At 46.1% G+C, this 23,380-nt stretch overlaps 1 protein-coding gene across 3 annotated transcripts; it reads right to left on the bottom strand.

Annotated features, from left to right (window-relative positions):
- Positions 1–1,474: 1,474 nt before the first annotated feature.
- On the bottom strand, positions 1,475–23,350 carry LOC311316169 (bile salt export pump-like). 3 transcript variants are annotated; one of them, XM_084446969.1, is made up of 29 exons: positions 23,059–23,347; positions 22,731–22,814; positions 22,612–22,630; positions 22,485–22,514; positions 22,339–22,390; positions 21,144–21,502; positions 20,533–20,620; positions 20,175–20,308; positions 19,782–19,953; positions 18,949–19,073; positions 18,462–18,636; positions 18,090–18,203; positions 17,657–17,767; positions 17,383–17,508; positions 16,776–16,979; positions 16,408–16,578; positions 15,435–15,636; positions 15,018–15,096; positions 13,572–13,692; positions 13,121–13,288; positions 12,796–12,900; positions 12,228–12,389; positions 11,395–11,598; positions 10,052–10,293; positions 7,356–7,512; positions 6,557–6,754; positions 5,025–5,231; positions 4,684–4,830; positions 1,475–3,283 (listed from the first exon to the last, which is right to left on the bottom strand). In XM_084446969.1, exons 2-29 carry the CDS (start codon positions 22,804–22,806, stop codon positions 3,083–3,085), a joined length of 4,149 nt encoding a protein of 1,382 aa, XP_084303095.1. In that variant the 5' UTR covers positions 22,807–22,814; positions 23,059–23,347; the 3' UTR covers positions 1,475–3,082. The 3 variants fall into 3 exon arrangements, with proteins under 3 accessions (XP_084303095.1, XP_084303096.1, XP_084303097.1); XM_084446970.1 differs by lacking the exons at positions 22,612–22,630; positions 22,731–22,814; positions 23,059–23,347 and having other exon boundaries at positions 22,339–22,383; positions 22,485–22,503; XM_084446971.1 differs by lacking the exons at positions 1,475–3,283; positions 4,684–4,830; positions 5,025–5,231 and having other exon boundaries at positions 6,588–6,754; positions 7,360–7,512; positions 23,059–23,350.
- Between the last annotated feature and the right edge of the window lie 30 nt (positions 23,351–23,380).

Genomic DNA, 23,380 nt, shown 5'->3' with positions numbered 1-23,380 from the left:
TGTTGGCTCTGGTGGTGTAGTGTGGTGACCTCCACCAACTGCTGCACAACTGCCCCACAACTGCCCCAATCCCTTCTGCCATGTCCCTCTGGGCCTCTAGGGTCATGAGCCTCCAGCACAGCGTCTGAGAGGAAGCCCAGCCCTCAGGGACCCTTGAGGCAGGGACGCTGGCAGCCGGAGGTGGAGGCGTGGGCGGTGGAGACGGAGACGGAGGCGCTGGAGATGGCACTGGAGGTGGAGGCCGGCGCGCTGGAGGTGGAGGCACTGGAGGTCGTGGCGCTGGATGTAGAGGCTGCAACCGGCGGGGGCACGACCGTCAGGTCAAGGACCACTGCAGACTCCCCCTCCTCTGAGTCCCACCCCACGTCAGAGTCTGGAGAAACAATTTCAGTCATTTTCTTTGAGTTTGTCTGTTAACTTGATTATGCATTAAACATTTCATTGTGTAGCCATATTCAATTGATATGTTTTTCTGTTGGCAGCCAAATAAATGCTTAAGTGTGATTTACCGGGTGATTTAGATGAGAGTCTTAATTTCCCAGACGGGAAAATGTTTAATGTGGTCTAACATTATGAAGTGGTCATCTGTGTTATCGTTCCCTGTTTTTGGTCCTAAATCAATCATAGCCTACCACAGAATGTGTGGAATGTTTGCTTTCCTCACAGCCACATAATACAGCATGTCCGTGTAGCCTACGCCACATACAGGATGCACGAAACATACAGTAGGCTACCTTAACTGTAGGAGCAATCAGACAAATGTAGTCTCGTACAAATAGCTTACCTTCCGAAGATGATTTTCTTTCCTCGCGTGGACCTCACCAACAAGCACATGCACCTCCGTCTCCGAAAAGTTTCTCTTCTTTCCGCGTTTTTCTATAAACGTATTTGTCTTTCCTATGCTCCACGCTATATTATGTCGGTTCCTTCCGGGGTATCCACGTTGTTCGCTGTCCTAGTTTTGACCATATATGGTTGGATTTGGGCGTGGCGGAACACGGGGTGCGTGCGCGTCCGCTCTCTTCTACGCCACCGTCGGATTTTTCGTGGAGGAATTGGCGCAGCAGCGTGTACGACATTTTTGATAGATCCGAAAAGCGTGTAAATATTCTCGTCGTACGCGACATTTCGCATTTTACGCGTTTTCGTCGTACGCCCTCTTTTACACCTGAATTTACACGCTCTTTGATAAATGAGGCCCCTGCTTTGATTCAGGAAAACGTTTTATTTCTCCCTCCTTTACTGTGGTCACGGGAGATAGTAGCCTTCCTTTGGTCCTAGGACGGGTGAAAGTCCTACATACACAGCAAAATATTTAGTGATATTAGGCCTACTGAATGATATTAGGCCTACTAAGTGAGTCCCTTTTGAAAGCTTGCAGAGTAAGTGAATTGTTTTTATAATAGGCTGATTAGCAGAGCAGGTTTTTATATTGCTGATTAGAAATGGCTAAGCAGGCAAAGTACACTCTTAATGGAGCTTATTCAGTTTATTGAAGGAACATCACAAGAATAGCCTACATGTAACATTGGTTATTTAGAGAAACGTATCATCATGATAAACGGTACACAAAATCCTTACTGCACAATATGATGTCACTAACATATTGTAGCTAACATACCCATTGTAGTAAATGTTTAAAATCACAAATATTAGCTTTAAGGATTCTAAGACCCAGCACTGTCTTTGTCTTCTGCTGCGGACCGTTGATTCAGAGTAGGAAAGCTGGATAAATCTTGTCCTGATAGCGAACAGAGTTTTGGATCTAAGCAGTAAAGTCATTTGGTCTCTTATCCCTTATTCTCCATTTCTTTGATACTCTTGTTCGCATACTCCCTCCTCCCAACACAAATTATTACATACTGTAGTATTTATCACAATGTCAACCATACAAATTATGCCAACTATACACTCATATTTACTAATGCATATTCATCAGTCAATCACAAGATTATTACAAGATCATCATAGCACTTGCTGAGTACGAGTCACCAGTCACAGGAAGCTGTTCCTTGTTTCACAACCTGCTGTTCTGCTGTTCCACAACCATCGCCCTCAACTGGCCCTTCCCTACTTTGATTAAGGTTAAAAGGTAAAAGGTAAAAAAAAAAAAAAGGTGTTACAGAAAAGGTAAAAGATAAAACCGATTTGACAGAAAAGGTTTTAAAAATGTTTTAAGGGGTTTAATAGAATGATTAGTTGCACATAGTAAATACAAGATTCCAAAAATCACACTAAGAATATTAAAATCACACTGCCAATACTTTAGTACTGCTAGCACTAAACCACGCCCGCCCGGATTCTAGTTCCCTTAGGTGTCTCACTCTACTTCCCCATCTGAGGCACACAGGGTTATTACCATAGCTATAGGGTTTATCAGCATAGCTATAGGGTTTATCAGCATAGCTATAGGGTTTATCACCATAGCTATAGGGTTTATCACCATAGCTATAGGGTTTATCAGCATAGCTATAGGGTTTATCAGCATAGCTATAGGGTTTATCACCATAGCTATAGGGTTTATCAGCATAGCTATAGGGTTTATCAGCATAGCTATAGGGTTTATCAGCATAGCTATAGGGTTTATCAGCATAGCTATAGGGGTTATCAGCATTGCTATAGGGTTTATCAGCATAGCTATAGAGTTCATCAGCATACAAGCTATAGGGTTTATCAGCATAAACTCCAAGAATTTGGAATTGGGATTACCTCAATTTTTTGACACAGTTCAATAATGAAAATAATTCACAGCGTAAATAAACTATTGTTTAGTTAGTTCACAGTCAATTCAAGACACAAAACAATTATGAAATAATTGTTACATACTGAAATTACCCCTTGGCAACATTCAGTCAACAGTTACATTCAACTAAGTATTCCTCACTGGAATACTGAATATATACATGAAATATTGTTAAGTTGATATCAACATAAAACCACAGTATTACTTTGCTCTTCCACCAGATCCTCAACACTCACACCTCTTTAGTATTTGACAGTCCACCTGCTGCAAAAATAAATACAGAGTGAACAGGTGTGATGAGCTGAAATAGCATTTCCTGTAGTTTTTTCTTCTGAGCAGTTAGCTAATTGGTGCCCCGGTGGTAACAAGTTTGTAATAGGCCCCCTTGAGGGCCATGAGCTGGTTGTGCGGCCCCTTCTCAATCACGTAGCCCCGGGACATGACGGCAATGATGTCAGAGTTCTGGATGGTGGAGAGACGGTGGGCGATGACAATGCAGGTGCGGCCTTCCCTGGCTTTATCCAGGGCCTCCTGCACCGTCTGTAAAGCACACACACACACACACACACACACACACACACACACACACATACACACACACACACACACACACACACACATATACATACACACACACACACACAAACATACACACATACATACACACACAGACACACACATACACACACACATACATACATACATACATACATACACACACAGACATTACAATTCAATTATAGTAATTTTTATAGCTGTCAATCAATTAAAAAAGTAATCTAATTAATTACATTATTAATTAAATGATGTAATTAATCACATATATATTATTTTTGCTAAGTAAAGCCCCCAAATGAAGATATTTCAATTAAAATACATTACATTATTGTGGCAGACGAGTAAAGCATTGAATAGACATCAGGGATATCATTAGAGAGCATGATGTATGTTTCCATAACTAACTGTACATCTCTGCTGAACCAAATGATGCTGCATCTTAAAACTCCATTACTACCTGTCTTCTAGCAATAAATAAATGGATGAGCAATAACTTCTTACGGCTAAACAAGGACAAAACTGAAATCCTACTGATCAGCCCTAAAGCAAAGAGAAATGCTGTTTAAAAATCTGGGGAAACTGACATCCTGGATTAAACATGAGGTTACGTTATGAGGAAGTCTTGGTGTTATCCTAGATTCAGATCTAAGCTTCTCCAAGTCCCATATTAATAAGATGTCAAAAATCGAAATGTTCCACCTTAGTAACATAGCTAAAGTACGACCATTTATAAATTAAACAGATGCGGAAAAATTGATTCATGCATTCATTGATTCCGCTTTCTGAAACTCCTCATAGGGCCTTCAACGTCTTCTGCAAAGAGCACACTCTTTCTCTGAACCTTTAATGTGAGTGATTATGACTCCTGGGGTGGTAGTTATGGAGACCAGGGTTGAATCTCAAGAGCGTCTTGCACTGTTCTTTATCTTACTGGGATGCTACACTTCACTCTACCACCCCAAATGCAGTGAAATTATTACCATTACTTAGAATGTGGCAGAGAAATTGATTCTGTCTCTGCTCTTCCAATGCGTTTTGAGAAGATGAGCAGTAAAGACTATGTATAAATGGTAAATGGACTGCACTTATATAGCACTTTTATCCAAAGCACTTTATAATGGCCGCTAATTCTTCCATTCACACACATCCATTCTCACACCAATGCCGACAGCTACAATTCAAGGTGCTAGCCTGCTCATTGGGAGCAATTTGAGGTTCAGTGTCTTGCGCAAGGAGACCTCGACATGTGGAGAGGAGGAGCCGGGATTCGAACCGCTGACCTGACGATCATTGGACGACCTGCTCTACCTCCTGAGCCACAGCCGCACCATGGTGCACATAGATAGATACTTGAGGAGACGGAGCCCCAGAAGGAGACGCACCTTCTCACTCTCTGTGTCCAGGGCAGAGGTGGCCTCGTCCAGCAGCAGTATCTTGGGGTCACGTATGATAGCCCTAGCAATGGCGATTCTCTGCTTCTGTCCACGGGACAGCTGAGAACCCTGGGATCCCACATTGGTGTCGTATTTCTGGGGCGGGCAGAAACGAGAACCTTAACTGTCCGTGAACTGTAGAATGCGAATAGTTACAAAGCGTAGCCCAGCTTGCCACAAATTCAAAGGAACGACATTAATAGCATGTTATGCATTTCCTCCTCTGGAGGTGGAAGGAGTCTCTGGACTTTGGACTGTTCTGGGTTTGAACAGGACAAGGTTAGCCCTACCTCAGGTAGTGACATCACAAAGTCGTGAAGCTGGGCTTTCTTGGCCGCGGTGATGACATCATTCATGCTGACTTCCCTCAGGTTGTCGCCGTACTTGATGTTCTCGCCGATGCTGCAGTCAAACAGAATGGGCTCCTGGGATACGATGCCGATCTTGGACCGCAGGAAGGGGACGTTGACGCTCATGGAGTCATGGCCATCAATGAGCTGAGAGTACATACACATATCGAAAAAGTCTAGTAAGCCATTTGGCCTAGCAGAGAGCTGATGATGTGTGTGCGTGTGTGTATGTGTGCGTGTGTGTGCGTGTGTATGTGTGTGAGAGAGAGGGGGAGAGTGTGTGTGTGTGTGTGTGAGAGAGAGAGAGAGAGAGAGAGAGAGAGAGGGAAAGTGTGTGTGTGTGTGTGTGTGTGTGTGTGTGTGTGTGTGTGTGTGTGTGTGTGTGTGTGTGTGTGTGAATGAATGAATGAATGAATGGTTTATTTTATGTGTCGTGCCACACGTGGCCCATCCCACACGGGATTACAAGACACCGATACTATAACCTACCATTTCAGCACTTCCTGTACAATGATAATAAACAGAAAACAGTACTATCATTCTACAGACACTTACAGTATTCTAACAGCAAACTTATATCTTATATCAGGCCAAGGCTCATCTGTACAATAGCATCTTTCTTTAAGCCCAAGCTTTTTCTATAAATTTAGCAATTGCATATGTTTTATGTTCAAATAACCATGCTAATGTTACGTGTAAGCTAGACAATTCCTAGTTTCTAGTGAATTTCCCCCGGAGGCTATTTCTTTTGTTAGAATCCCATATTCAGTGGGTTAGCTAATTGCCAGCTGTAGCCTTTGGGTGGAGCTGTGGGAAGCAGTGTCTAGCCAGTAATAGTGTAATATGATCTTTAGAAACGTCTTTCGAAACGAAATAGCTTCCTCACTTGCTCCAGCACACATGCGCACAGCGTGCTGGAGCAACAATTGCGCGCTGTGCGAGGAAGCTATTTCTAAAGATCATATTACAAAGGCATGTGAAAAACCACTACAGGATTATGCTCTATGTAAGCACAACTAGCGATTCATGAAGACAGATTGATGAAAACAACCATTTCGCGGCAGAAAATCGATTTTTAGAAACTGCATTCTAAGTGCCCCGACCACCGACATTACATGGATATACTGGCTCGCGCTGGATTTTAAATTTCTTCTACATGCCTCCGAACTACACCAAAGTGATCTCGGTGAGTCAAACGTCTTATAATATGTCGTAAATAAGGTCCAGGTTGTCAAAAACGAGCATTGTCCTTTAACAGAATGTTCCGTTCCCAAGTCCTGTTTAATTTCACAAAAGCTACTGTGCTAGTGTGTGTGTGAGTGTGTGTGTGTGAGTGTGTGTGTGTGTGTGTGTGTGTGTGTGTGTGTGTGTGTGTGTGTGTGTGTGTGTGTGTGTGCGTGCGTGCGTGTGCGTGCGTGTATGAGAGAGAGAGAGAGATAGAGAGAGTCCTGGTGTGACGAGACCCAGCTCACCACTCTGCCGTGGTCCGGGTCGTAGAACCTCTCCAACAGCTGGACGCTGGTGCTCTTCCCACAGCCACTGCTGCCCACGAAGGCCAGCGTCTGGCCAGGCTTCACCGACACGCTCAGCCCGTTCAGAACCTGGATGTCCGGCCTGGTCGGGTACGTGAACTTACAGTCCATGAACTCTAGGTCCCCTCTGAAGTCAGCCTGAGGCGAGGATGAGAGAGAGGTAACTGAGAAGAAGGATGAGTGTGTGCGTGTGCGTGTGTGTGTGCATGTGTTCGTGTGTGTGTGTGTGTGTGTGTGTGTGTGTGTTAGAGTGGTGGTGGTTGGATGTAAATTAATGGCGCCTTGCATCTCGTACTCAACATGTAGTGATCTAATTAAACAGTGAAGCGGAGTGAAAAACCTTCTCCAACGCCTGTCACCACTGGGGAATCGGATGCCTGCAGGGCAGTGCATGAACAGTACTAGTAGCTCTACAGTAATTTGTGGTGAGATTTCTGAGTTCACATATGGTTTTGGAAACACATTATACAGTTTTACATTGTTTTTATATTACTTATCACACAGACGTAGTAGTAGGGTGCACTTCTCAAAAATACTTGAAGAATATGGTGCAGGACTCAAAGGTAAATTAATTCAACAGGGCTGTTTTTAGAAAAGCAGAGCAGCACACGTTAAATGAAAATCAGAGACTAAAAGTCTCTCTGAGGGAAACTCAGCCGGAATGCATTCAGCGTTCTATCAGAACTAGCCAGAATAAGTGGTGAAAGAGAATGTTTTATCATTCATGGAGAACTCTTACCCACTTCTCTCCCTGGTCGCTGTACACGCTGATCCTGGGCACGCGGTCGAGCAGCTGGAAGAAGCGCGCGGCGGAGATCTTGGCCTTGGCGTAGTCTGGCGTGTATGAGGAGGCCCTGCCCAGGGCAGTTCCACTGGTCACGATGGCAGAGATCACCCTGGAGCCCACAGGGGGACAAGGACACGAGTATGTGCTTGAATGAGCAAACTCCGACTGACAGGCAGACAGACATGCAGGTAGAGGCACCAAGACAAACAGACCAGCAGGTAGGTGAACATGTGTAGGCAGGTACAGTACAGGGCAAATGAACAGACAGACAGACATGCAGGTAGGGAGACCAAGACAGGCAGACAGACATGCAGGTAGGGAGACCAAGACAGACAGACAGACATGCAGGTAGGGAGACCAAGACAGACAGACAGACATGCAGGTAGGGAGACCAAGACAGGCAGACAGACATACAGCCAGGCAGACAGACAAATAAACAGACACATGGAGTGTTAGGGTTTGAGGGTGGAGAAGGTAGGGATCCAAAATGCAGACAGCAGGCAGGCAGCGCAAAAACGCAACAATAAACAGAGGAACACAGGGGAGCAACACACTAACACTGACAATGAACCAACAGAGAACAAAGGAAACAGGATGGCATATACGAGGTGCGACCGAAAAGTCCCCGGATTGTGTCAGCCACGCTCATGCCTCTATTTGAATTGAAAAAACAATGACATCCCTTTGTTGCCCTATATCTCACGACTATTCTGGTATAATATTGTTCACCTCACTCAATCGGTGCCTTTGTGACAGGCTGTTTTGTAGAGTGTCGCAGGGGTAGCTTGTTACAGTTGGCACTTTTCTCTACCAACTCCCAAAACTCAACAATGTGATTACAAAAAAGAAAGTACAATCTCAAAACATTTTTATTACAGAATCTGCAGAGAAATGACACATTGTCGCCCTCAAAGTAGTCGTCGTCCCCCCCCCCCCCAGAGTTAATGCACTTCTGCATTCGCTTTTGCCACCCACCTCCGTGGAAGAGATCAAAGCCACCGTGAGTGGGGAACTAAGGGGGCTCAAAGAGGAGGACTTTGCTAAGTGCTTTCATTGGTGGGAGGACTTTGCTAAGTGCTTCCATTGGTGGCAAAAGCGAATGCAGAAGTGCATTAACTCTGGGGGGGGGACTACTTTGAGGGGGACAATGGGTAATTTATCTGCAGATTCTGTAATAAAAATGTTTTGAGAGTGTACTTCCTTTATTGTAATAAAATTGTCGAGTTTTGGGAGTTGGTAGAGAAAAGTGCCACAACTGTGACAAGCACTCTACAAAACAGCCTGTCACCAGAAGCACCGATTGAGTGAGGTGAACAATATTATACCAGAATAGTCATGAGATATAGGGCAACAAAGGGATGTCATTGTTTTTTCAATTCAAATAGAGGCATGACACAATCCGGGGACTTTTCGGTCAAATCAAACTCTACTGATAAAGCACATTTTAAAACAACCGTGGTTGACCAAAGTGTTGTACAGTGGTCTAAAAAGAATCAAGGAACAACGTACAGTTGTGCAACAAGACCTACATGTAACGAGACACATGTGCAGACAATCACCCAGACAAGGACATTGAGGTATTCTTGGATGTTTGCCCAAACAAGACACCAACACAAGAACAGAGGGAACTAGGACACAAGGGAAGGGAACAAGGACTGGGAAAAGGACCTGGCAGGAAACTAGGGGAAACCAGAAAGGGGAGCTAGTGAGGACCAGAGAACTAAAGGGGTGGACTGAGGGGACTAGAACTAGGGATAGGGAGTGGGGAGGGACTGGTGTGAAGTGGGACAGGTGTCTAGAGCTGGGGCTGGGAGGACACAAACCAACATAGAAGACAAGACAACGAACACAAGACCAAACACACAAGGAGGGAGAACAAAACCTGGTGACAAAGTGATTAATGTGTACAAATGTCTCTGGGGGAGTGCAGGGGCAGTCACTGGGAGGGGAGGTGCTCAGGAGGAACAGGAGTCCAGGGGTTAGGGTCCAGGCCGGGAACAGGAGTTCAGAGTCCAGGGGTTAGGGTCCAGGCCGGGAACAGGAGTTCAGAGTCCAGGGGTTAGGGTCCAGGCCGGGAACAGGAGTCCAGGGGTTAGGGTCCAGGCCATGAGCAGGGGGTGTACGGCCAGTACCATAACACAGAGGTACTCTCATCTAAACACCACACACAGGGATACTCTCACCTGAACACCACACACTGGGGTACTCTCATTTAAATACCACACACAGGGGTGCTCTCACCTGAACACCACACACAGGGATACTCTAACCTGAACACCACACACAGAGGTACTCTCACCTGAACACCACACACAGGAATACTCTCACCTGAACACCACACACGGGGATACTCTAACCTGAACACAGAGGTAATCTCACCTGAACACCACACACAGGGATACTCTAACCTGAACACAGAGGTAATCTCACCTGAACACCACACACAGGGATACTCTAACCTGAACACCACACACAGAGGTACTCTCACCTGAACACCACACACGGGGATACTCTAACCTGAACACAGAGGTAATCTCACCTGAACACCACACACAGGGATACTCTAACCTGAACACCACACACAGGGATACTCTCACCTCAACACCACACACAGGGATACTGTCACCTGAACACAGAGGTACTCTCACCTGAACACCAGGCTGAAGTGGAGGCCCTCGTGTCTCACCAGGTAGCCTCCGAACCTGTAGGAGGCGGAGTTGGCCATGAACACCACGCACTGGGCGAAACCGTAGCAGGCGCCATACACGTGGGCCTTCTTCTTGGCCGCCCTGTACGGCAGCTCCAGCTGGGCCTCGTACAACTGGACGAAGCTCCTCTCCTTGCCCAGGCCGGCGATGGTGCGGATGTTGTTGAGGGCCTCCCCGGAGATCTGCAGCACGGTCGGAGGCGTCAGCAGCACGTCTGGACGTCAAACCCAACATTCTCCCAACCTGTCCTTTAACCTTTCGTCTGTGTGTGGCTCGAGTCCTCGCTAAGACTAAGAAAGTGGGTCACATCACACCAGTTCTAAGGTCTTTACACTGGCTTCCTGTCTGTCAAAGAATTGCATTTAAAATACGGCTGTTGGTTTACCAAGCACTGAATGGTCTAGGGCCAAAATATATTTCTGAACTGCTCATACGCTATGAACCATCCAGACCCCTCAGGTCGTCTGGCACAGACCTGCTTTCTGTCCCCCAGAGTTGAAACAAAACATGGAGAAGCAGCGTTCAGTTTTTATGCCCCACATAACTTCTCCACATAACCAGAAAACTGCAAGTCTGCTGCAACTCTTGGTTCTTTCAAAACAAGCCTGAATACTTTTCTTTTTGCCACTGCTTTCTAAGAGGAGTTATGTTTATCTGTAAACTGCACTGTAACTTTTATTCCTGTATTCTATTTGTCCTGCTTTTTGTTTTAAATGTCTATCATGTCTTGCATTTTGTTTTAATGCTTTTAATGTCTCATGTAAAGCACCTTGAATTGCCCTGTGGCTGAAATGTGCTATATAAATAAACTTGCCTTGCCTTGCTTTTGTTTCCATGTACCTAAGCCCATCTAAGACCCAGACAGGAATTAAAGGCACCATTTTTTTTCCTGAAAAACAGAACTGAATGATATGGTCCTGTAGCTTTTATCTGTGGCAAAGTCTTAACCAGTGACCACTGAGCAGCCTGTCTGTGTGTGTGTGTGTGTGTGTGTGTGTGTGTGTGTGTGTGTGTGTGTGTGTGTGTGTGTGTGTGTGTGTGTGTGTGTGCATGCGTGTGCATACAGTACATGTGTGGCCTGTCTCTTTGTGTGTGTAATGGCATGTCTCTTTGTGTGTGTGTGTGTGTGTGTGTGTGTGTGTGCATGCGTGCATACATGTGAGTGTGTGAGTGTGTGTGTACACGTGTGTGTGTGTGTGCGTGCGTACATCTGTGTGTGTGAGTGTGTGTGTACATGTGTGTGTGTACGTGTGTGTGTGCGTGCGTGCGTGTGTGAAACCTACCTGCCCTGCGGCCTCCATGGCCTCCTTGTCCTGCTTGGCGAAGCCCGTCAGCATCTTGGCCTGGAAGCCCCCCGAGAGAGCCAGGAAGGGCAGGAAGCACATGATGACCAGGCTGAGCTTCCAGCTGAAGTAGAAGGAGATGATGATGGCCACGCCGATGTTGGTGAGGGAGTTGACGATCATACCGATCTGGGAGCCCGTGGCCTGCGGAGGAGGGGCGGTGAACGTCAGCTGTGGTGTAGACAGGTAGCTAGCCAACCAGATCAATAGCCGTAGCCTCGCGAAACCATCCCGATCGCGCGAGCTCACGTTCAGCTTCGCTCCGCAGATCAGTCTGGACCGCCTCCCATCTTGAACGATTTCTATCCGATTACATTTTGACCGGGCCAATCAGGGACTGTGTTCTGACTGCTGTTCTGCCCAATAGAACGTAACCCTGGATTGCTTCCCGTCGCAAAACAACGAGCGGTAATGATGATGTTAGTTGAATAAACTGCCATAAGTTATCGCAGAAATAATTATAGTAATTCCATAACAATTAAATACAAGAACAAGAGTATGCATGGAGTTTCTTGGACGAAAAGACATTTTCGCCATTCTTCCGAATGGATTTGACACAAGTTTTGTTATGCTGATTGGCTGAAGGAGTTAGTCTGTCAAGGAAAGTACTCCCACCCACTGAAATCGTTCAAGATTGAAGTTCAGACTGCTGCGGAGAGAAACAGAATGTGAGCTCGCTAGATCAGGATGGTCTTATGAGGCTAAGATAGCCAACCAGTCAGAGAGAATGGAGAAGCAGTGGGGGCTAGTATGGCTAAGTGGTCCATGCTCACCCCTTGGACCTGTGAGGCGTCTGTGGCCAAGCGTGTGGTCAGAGCACCGGGGCTGTTCTTGTGGTCATCGAACCAGCCGATCTCCTGGCCCAGCATGGCGTGGAAGCCCATCCTCCTCAGCCTCCTTGTCAGCAGCTCCCCGGACTTGGAGAAGGCGTAGCCCTATGGACGCACGCACACATCGTCGTCATCATCATCATCGTCATCATCATCCTCATAGTCGTCATCATCACCGTCATCGTCGTCATCATCATCGTCATCGTCATTGTCGTCATCATATCGATCAGTCAGTGATCATCACCATCGTCGTCGCTGTTGTCATCATTGTCGTCGTCATCATCATCATCGTCATCGTCATCGTCATCATCAAAAGCTACAGGGTGGACAATGTAGTGGACAATGTAGTGTAGAATGTACTGTAGAATGTTCTGTAGAGTGTAGTGTAGAATGTAGTGTAGAATGTACTGTAGAGTGTAGTGTAGAATGTAGTGTAGAGTGTAGTGTGTAGAATGTACTGTAGAATGTACTGTAGAGTCTAGTGTAGAATGTATTGTAGAATGTAGTGTACTTGAAGCATCTGGGTGAAGAAAGACGTCAGTCCCACGACCACAAAGAATGTGCAGATGCCATTGATCTCCTTCCTCTGAGCAACCGGATCTGCCACGGTGAATGTCTATACACACACACACACACACACGCACACACACACACACACACACACACACACGCACACACATCCACCCACCCACACACACACACACATACATATGTAGCCTATTTCTTCTGTTTCGACAGAGCATCGATTGTGAGTTAATTTCAATTATTATCACACAGACATATATATACACACACACACACACACACACACACACACACACACATGTTCGCCTTACCGCTAGGATCTGGCTAAAGAGTAAGGAGTAGACAGGGTTGACTCCTCCGTTGACAGCTGCCCCGATGCTGCCGAACAGCATGTAGGGCCACTCTGGGGCGTTGTACTTCAGGATCCTGGTCACTGGGGCTGGCTCCACATGTTCCTCCTCCTCCTCTGTTACAGCACTCTGAACACACACACACACACACACGCACACACACAGAGAGAGAAGAGTAGAATACACAGAGAGCCACGTGCCATCAGCATCATGGACATCGGCTCCCGACTGTTTATCTATATCTTAACACATTACTCTGAAAAGGGGCAACACCCAGGTGTAGGTCTTTGTAACCGTGAGGTTGATGACCCCTTATCCTACTTTACACAAACACACACGCACACGCAAACACACGCGCGTGTGCACACACACACACACACGCGTGCACACACACACACACACACACACTGACCATGTTCTTGTCACTCTGGGTAACAGAATAGGCCCTGGGGCCCAACTCTCCAGCAATGGGTAAAGAGGCCTCTGGGATGAGGTTGGACAGCTGGGAACGGGACCTCTGGCGAAGAGACGCTCTGCACAAAAGGCAAATGACCACCAGGTCAGAACACCAGGACCCACACCGGCACCACAGGTCAAAGCTCTGACACAACATGCCAAAGGGGTATTGATTGCCATTCACTAAGCAGGAACCAGTTTAAATTCTCTTACAATATGTCCCCCTGTTTGGGAATTAATTGATCTAATGTGACAGGATATTTTTGTCTAGGATCATACAGTATGTTCAGATTAGAAATGATCAAAGAGGCTAAAGGAAGACTGCTATTCCGTGAGCATGTTTTTAGGTGTCTTTGTCAGATCTCATAGGTCTTTGACGAAGACATTGTGGCAAGCTTGTACAACTCCAGCACCTGTCAAACAAACATGGAGATGCTACTGTAACCTGGGGGTGTTACTGAAACTTCTGTGTTTTGTACATTAGGCATTCTCTTGAAGGAGGGTGGAAGGAGGGATGTGTTCCGATGTGATAAAATTTGACTTCTTGGTCTCTTTGGGCAGTTTTAAAAGCATGTTGAAGGAAATTGAGGTTGAAGAGGGTTCATGTTTTAAATAATGTTATGTTTTAGCAGTTCATCAGTTATATCTATTTTGTGTTTAATGTGTAATTATGTTTTGCTTTTTATTTGATAAATGTGTATGATGTTTATGTATTTTGTATTTGTATTTTAATGTATTTTGTATTCAATGTATGATTTTTTTAATCACTTTGTAATCCAGGGTACCATTGAAAATGAGACCCTGGTCTCAATGGGCTCCCCTGGTGAAATAAACGTTTTTAAAAAAATCATCCTTCAAGATAATTTCTTATGTACAAAATGTGTAGAAGTGTGGGAGTTTTGATTAGGCTACATTGTGAGCAGGCCAAAGACATTTTAGCGGAATAGGGTGGCGACAGAACAGGTAGCAAAAGCATTGCCAGCATGGATGTATTACAATAAAAAGATTGCTAGGAGAGGAATATGATGAGAAGAGGAATATGATGAGAAGAGGAATATGATGAGGAGAACTTGGAGTCGGGGAGAGAGGATGGGAGCCAGGCCAGTGGTTTAATGCTTTTTGGTGTCATTTTGGCATAATGATTACGTTACTGTAGGTCACACAGCTAAGCAAGTGGGCGTTTGTGCTGTGAAATGATGAGTGGCTATTATGAAAACTCATTAGTCCCATCGTTGTGGGCATGATTTGCGCTTCTAGGAGTTCGCAAAAAAACAGTATCCTTTCCATGTAGACCGGTTGTGAATTGGTCACAGCCTGGTGGTTGAGGACCGCTGTTCGAGAGTATTCGCCCTGGTGTGAATGAGGACAGGGGTGGCTGAGGAGAGATGAAGTACCACGGTACCTGAAACTGGCGCGGTAGCTCCCGGCTCTGGATAGACTCTTCTTCTGTGGTCCCTGGCAGGCCTCCTCACTGTCTGCCACTGATACAGTAAACAGAGGAGGGTTAACGCTGAAATACACGCTTTCTCTCATTTGCTTAGAAGACTAGAGTTGAATTACTTTTACATCTGAGTGTTTTACTTGCTTTTTAATATGCATTTAATGATCTTTCATTCATACATGTTGCTTATGAATTAAAAAAAAAAAAAAAAAAAAATGTCATTATGTGCAAAGTCAACAAAACCAACAACTAAACAGTATTTGTCTAGAGAGAATACAACAAGACAGATAGCACAGGGTTAAATAACTGCTCCAAACATATTTTTAATTAATAAAATTTGCGAACGGAGAGTGAGTTCTGAGTAACATTGAGGCCTACTCTGGCGAGCCTTTTCGTTGAGGGCCTTGTCTCCTTGGGTCTGGAGGGTTACCAGGGTGAAGTACACCCCCTTCCTCTCCAGTAGCTCCTCGTGTGAGCCCCGCTCCACGGCCCGGCCGTGCTCAAAGCCCACGATCACATCAGCGTTCTTTATGGTGGACAGGCGGTGGGCTATGGAGATAGTAGTGCGACCCATGCGGACCTTAAAGAGGGAGTTTTGAAATGGATTTGAAATGCATCCGTGAGCACGCACCACTTTATAAAATATGTAGCTATTAGCATGAGTGGAATCACCGTTTGGAAATGTAAATACTTTAACTTAAACTTAAAGGGGTAGCTCACTATTTTGGACATTTAGATTTGTCATCTGTTTACCATGAACCTCACACGTAGAGACCATCATTTCACTGATCGTTCCAGTATTGAGCTAGCTGCAGTTTTTATGCAGGCTCTCACTGGGCTACAATGGAAGTCAATGGGGCATACGTAAATGTGTTGGAAAAAAATGCAATAAATGTTCTTTTCCGAGATGGGAAGCACAGTGTGTAATCTTACCAGTCTCAGTATGCTCTCCAGTGAAATGTATCGCAATATGAATATTTTTAGGTGTTTGGCATGCCTTGCACATAGTCCTCCATGGGAGCAGTGAAAACAAGTGCCAGGGGAATGTTCATGTCCAAGTCATGCCAAACATGTAAAAATTTTCGTATTGTGATACATTTCACAGGAGAGCATACTGAGACTGGTAAGATTACACCCTGTGCTTCCCGTCTCGGAAAAGCACATTTATGAAAATCTACAGCTACTGCAGCTCAATACTGGAACAATCAGTGAAATGATGGTCTCTATGTGTCAGGACAGACCACAAATAGGGTCTAAGGTCCAAAATAGTAAGCTACCCCTTTAAGTGGGTTCACAAAGATCTTTGGCGGTAAGTAGGGCCTGGGTTCGATCCCCGGTCAGTCACGCTCACCTTATCTAGAGCCTCCTGAACCACGGCTTCGCTCTCGTTGTCCAGGGCTGAGGTGGCCATGTCCAGCAGCAGGATACGAGGGTTCCTCACCAGGGCCCGGGCGATGGCGATGCGCTGCTTCTGACCACCACTCATCTGACCTCCGCCCTCCCCCACCAGCGTATCAAACTTCTACATCCGCAACAGCAAGTGTTGATTAAAATCGTATTGGTGAACTACCTTTGGCATATGGTCTGTGATATGCATGTACTGCAAACAAAACTGTGCAGGTGTATTAACCTCATGAAGAAGTAATGAAAATCTTTATTTTAACTGAACTATCCCTTTAAGAGCAAAATGGCTCTCTTGGCGTTGAAGCCTCAGCCAACCTGTGGTAGGTCCATGATGAAATTGTAGGCATTGGCCTCCTTGGCTGCCGTGATGATGTCATCCATGGAGACTCCGGGTCGGCCGTAGCTGATGTTCTCAGCGATGGTGGTGGCGAATAGGACAGGCTCCTGCTCCACGATCCCGATGAGCGAGCGCAGCCATTGGATGTTGAGGCCTCTGATGTCATGGCCATCCAGGGTCACCTGAGATGGAATTCAAAGGAAGGTTTATAAGCTTTAGTAGTTTCGCCTCCGAAAGTCTGGAGATCTCTGCCTCCGAAAGTCTGGAGACATCTTCATTGAGAATCATTGCTAGAACAGTGCCACAAACCGACGCTACCAATCAGAGCCACTGCCCCAGGAAGGACCATCCTAAAGATGTTGTATTGGTTCTGCAATGCTTTTTTTTTCTAAATCTCTAAAATTGTTTCCACTCACTTTCAGCAATGAAATCTGGACTGTCTTAAGTCTCTAGTTGAGCACAGCATTTAGAGACTGAAGCTTTAGTATATGTTTAAAGCATTGGATTTATAATATAACAGCTATAATATGCTGGTAGAAGTATGTATTATCATATGGCATAGTCCATGTTGGACCACACACACACCATGCCCTCCTTGGGGTCATAGAAGCGCTGGAGGAGCTGCACGGCGGTACTCTTCCCAGCTCCGCTAGGCCCCACGAAGGCCGTCGTATCCCCAGACTTCACAGCAACACTCAGCTGGTCCAGAATCTGGGAAGGCAAGACATCAAAGTCAAGGGCAGTGATTACGCTAAGTGATACTGCTGCTTCCTGAATAATCGAGCAGCGATGGCAGCTGGAGGTGATATTTCTCCATCTCGGGCTACAGTTCTAGGAGGATGAGAGGAATCCATAGTACCATGACGTCAGGTCTGGATGGGTAGTGGAAGGTGACGTTGTGAAACTCAATGTCTCCTTTGACTTTGTCCAGTTTGTACCCTGCCTCGGAGAAACAGTCGATCTCGGGCTCCTAGTCAGGAAGAGACATTATATCATGTTACATTACAGTCATTTGGCAGATGCTTTTATCCAAAGCGACTTACAATAATTGCATTTAACACAGAGTAGCCAGTGTACTACTACTCGCAGAACTCATAAATGTATCTCCTTTCATTTCTAAGTGACTAAGAGAATAATCTAGTGCTTTAGCCAAATAAATAATCACTGTTATTGATAAAGTGTTTACTGATCCTCTATAAAGGCTGTCTACAAGTACTGTAAAGGGATGGCGAATGTTCCACATGGGTCTAGAGGCCTGTGTAACATCTGTAAAGAGGTGTTAGGATTCCCACCCTCTCAATAGTCTCAAAGATGATGGTGGCAGCTCCACGCCCGCCAGCAAAAGCTTCCAGACAGGAAGACGCCTGCCCCAAGTTCATGGCCGCTATCAGCACCCCAAAGAACACCTGTGCGGACGTCAACACAGTCAACGCTGAGCACAGGTCTGCGCAGTGAAAATGGCATGGGGTCTGGAGATATGCCGTTCAAGTACAGTATGGTGAGTAGTCGTAGTAGGTGTTTTGTACAAGTCTTTTGAGTACCGAAACAAATTATTATTATCATTATTACGTTTATGACATTGTCCAGCACATCTGTTCCATTTGACGATCACATTGCTAGCCTACCTATTCCCTATGCTAGGCTGCATGGAGTGTGTTACGCACCTGCAGCAGGGTTCCTGGGGTGTACTCCTTGCTGTCTATCACCAGGGTGGATCCGTACCAGAAGGCCAGGGCGTAGCACAGGAAAATGATAAACCACATGTAACCTGTGAAGAAGCCCATGATGAGGCCCTTCCTGATCCCCCAGCGCTGGGCCGAGATCAGGTTGTTGTCGTACCTGGGGGACGGGGTCAGGGGTCAATGGTCAAAGGGAAGTATTACTACCCCACCAGGCCCGAGATGACTGAGCGGCGGATAACGTTATATGCCCCACACATACATAGAACCAGGGACATGAAATAAACGCAGCTATGACGCGAAACAAAATAAAATCCAAACGCAACAAAAAAGTCGAAAAAAACAGCTACATATATAACGTTTATATAGTTGATTTTAAAGCAGAAAAGAGGGTCCAGGGCAGCCACTTTCCCAGGTTCCCTCAGATGATATTTAGTTAGGTTTTAGGAGCAGGCTCCTGGTCAGACGTTACCTGTCCACCTCCTTTTTCTCCCCTCCGAATGCGGCCACGGTCCTGATGGAGGAGAGGACCTCGTCTGCCACGGCGCCAGCCTTGGCGTAGGCCTGGAGCTCCTGGCCCGTCAGCCTGGCCACAAACTAGCAGCAGAGCAGGAGAGACAGCAGAGGTAGTCAGGTTCACAGCAGGGAGGGAGCATCGGCAGGCTTAACTCTCAGTCAACAGTGGATGGGAGGAGATGAGAGATCAGGAGAGGGAAGGAGAGGAGGGAGGAGAGGAGAAGGGAGGGAAGGGAAGGGAAGGGAAGGGAAGGGAAGGGAAGGGAAGGGAAGGGAAGGGAAGGGAAGGGAAGGGAAGGGAAGGGAAGGGAAGGGAAGGGAAGGGAAGGGAAGGGAAGGGAAGGGGAGGAGAGGAGAGGAGGGAGGAGAGGAGAAGGGAGGGGAGGGGAGAGGAGAAGGGAGGGAGGGATGGGATGGGGTGGAGAGGGGTGGAGAAGAGAGGAGGGGAGGGGAGGAGAGGAGAAGGGAGGGGCAGGAAGGGGAGGAGAGGAGATGAGTGGAGAGGAGAAGAGAAGAGAAGAGGAGAGGAGGAGAGGGGAGAGTAGAAGGGAGGGGCAGGAAGGGGAGGAGAGGAGAGGAGAGGAGAGGAGAGGAGAGGAGAGGAGAGGAGAGGAGAGGAGAGGAGAGGAGAGGAGAGGAGAAGAGAAGAGAAGAGGAGAGGAGAGGAGAGGAGAGGAGGAGAGGGGAGGGGAGGGGAGAGGAGAAGGGAGGGGCAGATAGGGGAGGAGAGGGGAGGAGGAGAGGGGAGAGGGGAAAGCATGGGTATACAGTACAAAATTGCCGTCCTACCAGAGCCATGAGAGCAGCCCCTAAACCAATCAGCGGACTGACTGCGATGATGACGAGGGTCAGCTTCCAGCCTTTCACGAAGCCCATGAGGAAACCACACACGAACGTGGTGAACCGCTGGATGAAGATGCTCACCTGGTCAGCGATGGCGTCGTTTATCTTGTTGATGTCACTGTGACGTAGCAGAACACAACCTCAAACTCTTATGTGTAACAGCAAGATTTACAGTATATCACCGAAATCATGTGCTATTTGCATTGCTTTTGTCCTCCCCTTGTCTTCGTCCTTACAGTTGTAATGGGATCCACACATAGCAGATTGTATAACTTTAAAGGCATATCTTGTGTTCTAACTTGAAGAGGGGGAACATCCAATCCATTTTCCTTTACTTACTCAGACATGCGAGTGTTTAATTCCCCCACAGAGTTGCAGTCGAACCAGCCAATCTCCATCCTCATCACCTTACTGAAGTACATGTTCCTAATGATCTGGATCTGTCTGGCTGCAGATGACACCCACAGGGAGATCTGCCAATCAGAGCAAAGATCATCCATTTAGATCGATCGGATTGGTCAGTCAATGCCATGAACTCCGTATGGTAACCAAGGACTGATTTTCCTGACACAGATGAAGGCTAGAAGTCTAGAGAATCTCCCTTGACATGGGCATGTCCCCCGTGTAAACGGGCTTCAATGTTGATTGCTGCTAGTTATTTTTAAACCCTCTTGTAGGAGGAGTCTGTTGGACTTACTTGAAAGTATCCCAAAAGAAAAACAGCTGCTCCAATGGCCACATAGTACAAGGCAAAATTGGTCATCTCATATTCAATATCCAGAAGCCTGAGGATGAGCAATACAGAAGTAGTACATGAGATGACAAGAGGCAAAGACTGACAGACCTCTTTCTGAAGTTCTGTTAAAGGTTTATCATACACAAAACCATTTGTGTTTCCTATCCATCACATGCTACAGTATGAAGACGAAAAAATTACTCACTGATGATAGTAAGTAAGTAGCCTAGAGAACCTATGGTTCTTGATCCTAGTGGCCCATCTCCTGATTCCTTAGCGGGAGGCAGCTTGATGTACAAGTACACCCCCTGGACATGACGCTAGTATGTCGCAGGGACTTACCCCCAATCCAACCCTTGATGCTGAGTTCCAAGCAGGGAGGCATTGGGTACCATTTTCTATAGTCTTTGGTATGACTCAGCCGGGGATCAAACACCCAACCTCCTAACCTCAGGGCAGACACTCTAGCCACACGGCCACTGAGCTGGTGATGATGATAATAATGACTGCAATTATTCCTTATTCCAGAATATGCCATAAATGTAACTCTTGTAGCAACCTAGAGGACTCACCCACACGGTCTCCCCTCCAGAACCGGAACAGTTGACTGGTTCGTGGAGCCCCATGTCGACTCGTTCATGGAGCCCCATGTCGACTGGTTCGCGGAGCCCCATGTCGCCAGGTTCATGTAGTCCACTGTGGTGTCGTTTGTGAGCTCCGTGGTGGTGTGGTTCTGCCTCCACTGGATGGTGTTGTTCACACACTCCTTCCTGGAGTCGCCGAGCTCGGTCAGCTCGATGTCGTAGTCGATGAAGGTGTCGGTCAGCATCCCGAACACCAGCAGCATGAGAGGTTGGGCAGAGCCGTGCAGCACAGCACACACACTGCCCCCTGCCATCATCAGAACCTCCCGACAGCTGGCGAAGCGAAACTATGGACACACACACAAACACGCACCCACACACACACATACACACACACACACACATACACACAGACATACACACACAGACACACCACACATAGAGGCAGATACACACGCACACACACACACACACACACGCACACACACAAACACACACACACACACGCACACAAACACACAGAGACGCAACACACATTTAGGCGGATACACACATACACACACACCACACATAGAAGCAGATACACACACATACATACAAGCAGATACACACACACACAAACACACACACACACACACACACACAGAGGCAGACACACACACACACACACTGTGTAATTATACAGTGTGTTTGATGAGGAATCCTGCCACATCCATCACACACCTCTGAATTACTGTTTTTAATGGATGTATTGTTGCCAAAACTGGAAAGCATTAACAGTATTTCAACTGTTCAATCAATCAATCAATCAATCAATCTGAAGAAGGAAACTGAAACACAGGAAATACAAATCACCAGAGGAAGTCAGATTCAGGGACGTCAGGGATTTCATTATAGACAGATTCCAGGAGAAGAGTTATACTGTACCAGTCCAGGAGAAGAGATACTATACCAGTCCAAGAGAAGAGTTATACTGTACCAGTCCAAGAGAAGAGTCATACTGTACCAGTCCAAGAGAAGAGTCATACTGTACCAGTCCAAGAGAAGAGTTGTACTGTACCAGTCCAAGAGGAGAGTCTTACTGTACCAATACAGTACCAGAGGAGAGTTATACTGTACCAGTACTGTACCAGAAGAGAGTTATACTGTACCAGTACTGTACTAGAAGAGAGTTATACCCTACCAGTTGAAAGAACCCAATCCTGATGGCCGGCTGCTCTTTCTTGCCCTGAGACCTGCAGTAATCACAGGAGGAGTAAACGGAGGTCGACCTTTACAGAGAGTACAGTAACCGTGGGGTCAGTCTGAGGAGAATAACTGTGGACTCACTTTTCATCTTGTTTTTGGGACGCCATCGTCCTGCAGGGAAGAGAAAGATCCGGGTTTGAAATGTCACAAATGTGATTTTGGTTTATGTTCCTGATAAATACTTGGGCCAAAATAATTTGATACTTACATGTAGGCACCATTTGACACTGTAATATAGGGATTGCAAATAGGTATTCAAATGTCTTTGTAAATGTATCATCACTGTGAGGATCGTTTTATTTCTGATAGAATCTGAAATGAGGTTACCTTCATCTGATTGCTCGTAGCCGTTATTTTCCTGACCAATCTTTTTAATACTGCGTAATTTCACAGACCCAGGCATCCTGGATGCTGGAAAACATTTAGAGGAGTAAAAAAGAAAAAGAAAAAAGAAGACATTCTTGTTTTGAAATAAATTAACCCAATCCTTTTTGTTTTCTGAAATCTAAAAACAATATTTTAAAGGGAAGTTTAATTGTTGTTTTTTGATCGGACTCTTTGGGGGAAATTTAGTATTATTGAAAAGATGTAGCCTTTATTAAATAAATATACAGTATCTATCCTAACTTGTTCAACTAGAGCGAAATTTACTCACCTGTTTCCCCACACAAAAACACGTCCTCCTTCTACTGAAACCCTTATCTGTCCAGAAAGGGCAGTCAACGAAAACTTCTTTAATGTCAATCCAAAAGTGTCCAAGTTGATTTAATTCCAATAGTACTCCAATGACATATCCTGGTACTGTGTGTGCTGGACAACGCACAGCAGTTAATACCACCCTAGATGTCCAGGTGGGATAGACACAGCAGTTATGACCACCCTATGTGTCCAGGTGGGATAGACACAGCAGTTATGACCGCTCTAGATGTCCAGGTGGGATAGACACAGGCGACTTTAGGCTTGTTGAGACCCCGTAC

This window comes from Borostomias antarcticus (assembly GCF_949987555.1).
Source record: "Borostomias antarcticus genome assembly, chromosome: 12".
Taxonomy (NCBI): Eukaryota; Metazoa; Chordata; class Actinopteri; order Stomiiformes; family Stomiidae; genus Borostomias; species Borostomias antarcticus.
Note: the sequence above shows the minus strand (reverse complement) of the source record. Positions and strands in the feature narration are given on the sequence as shown.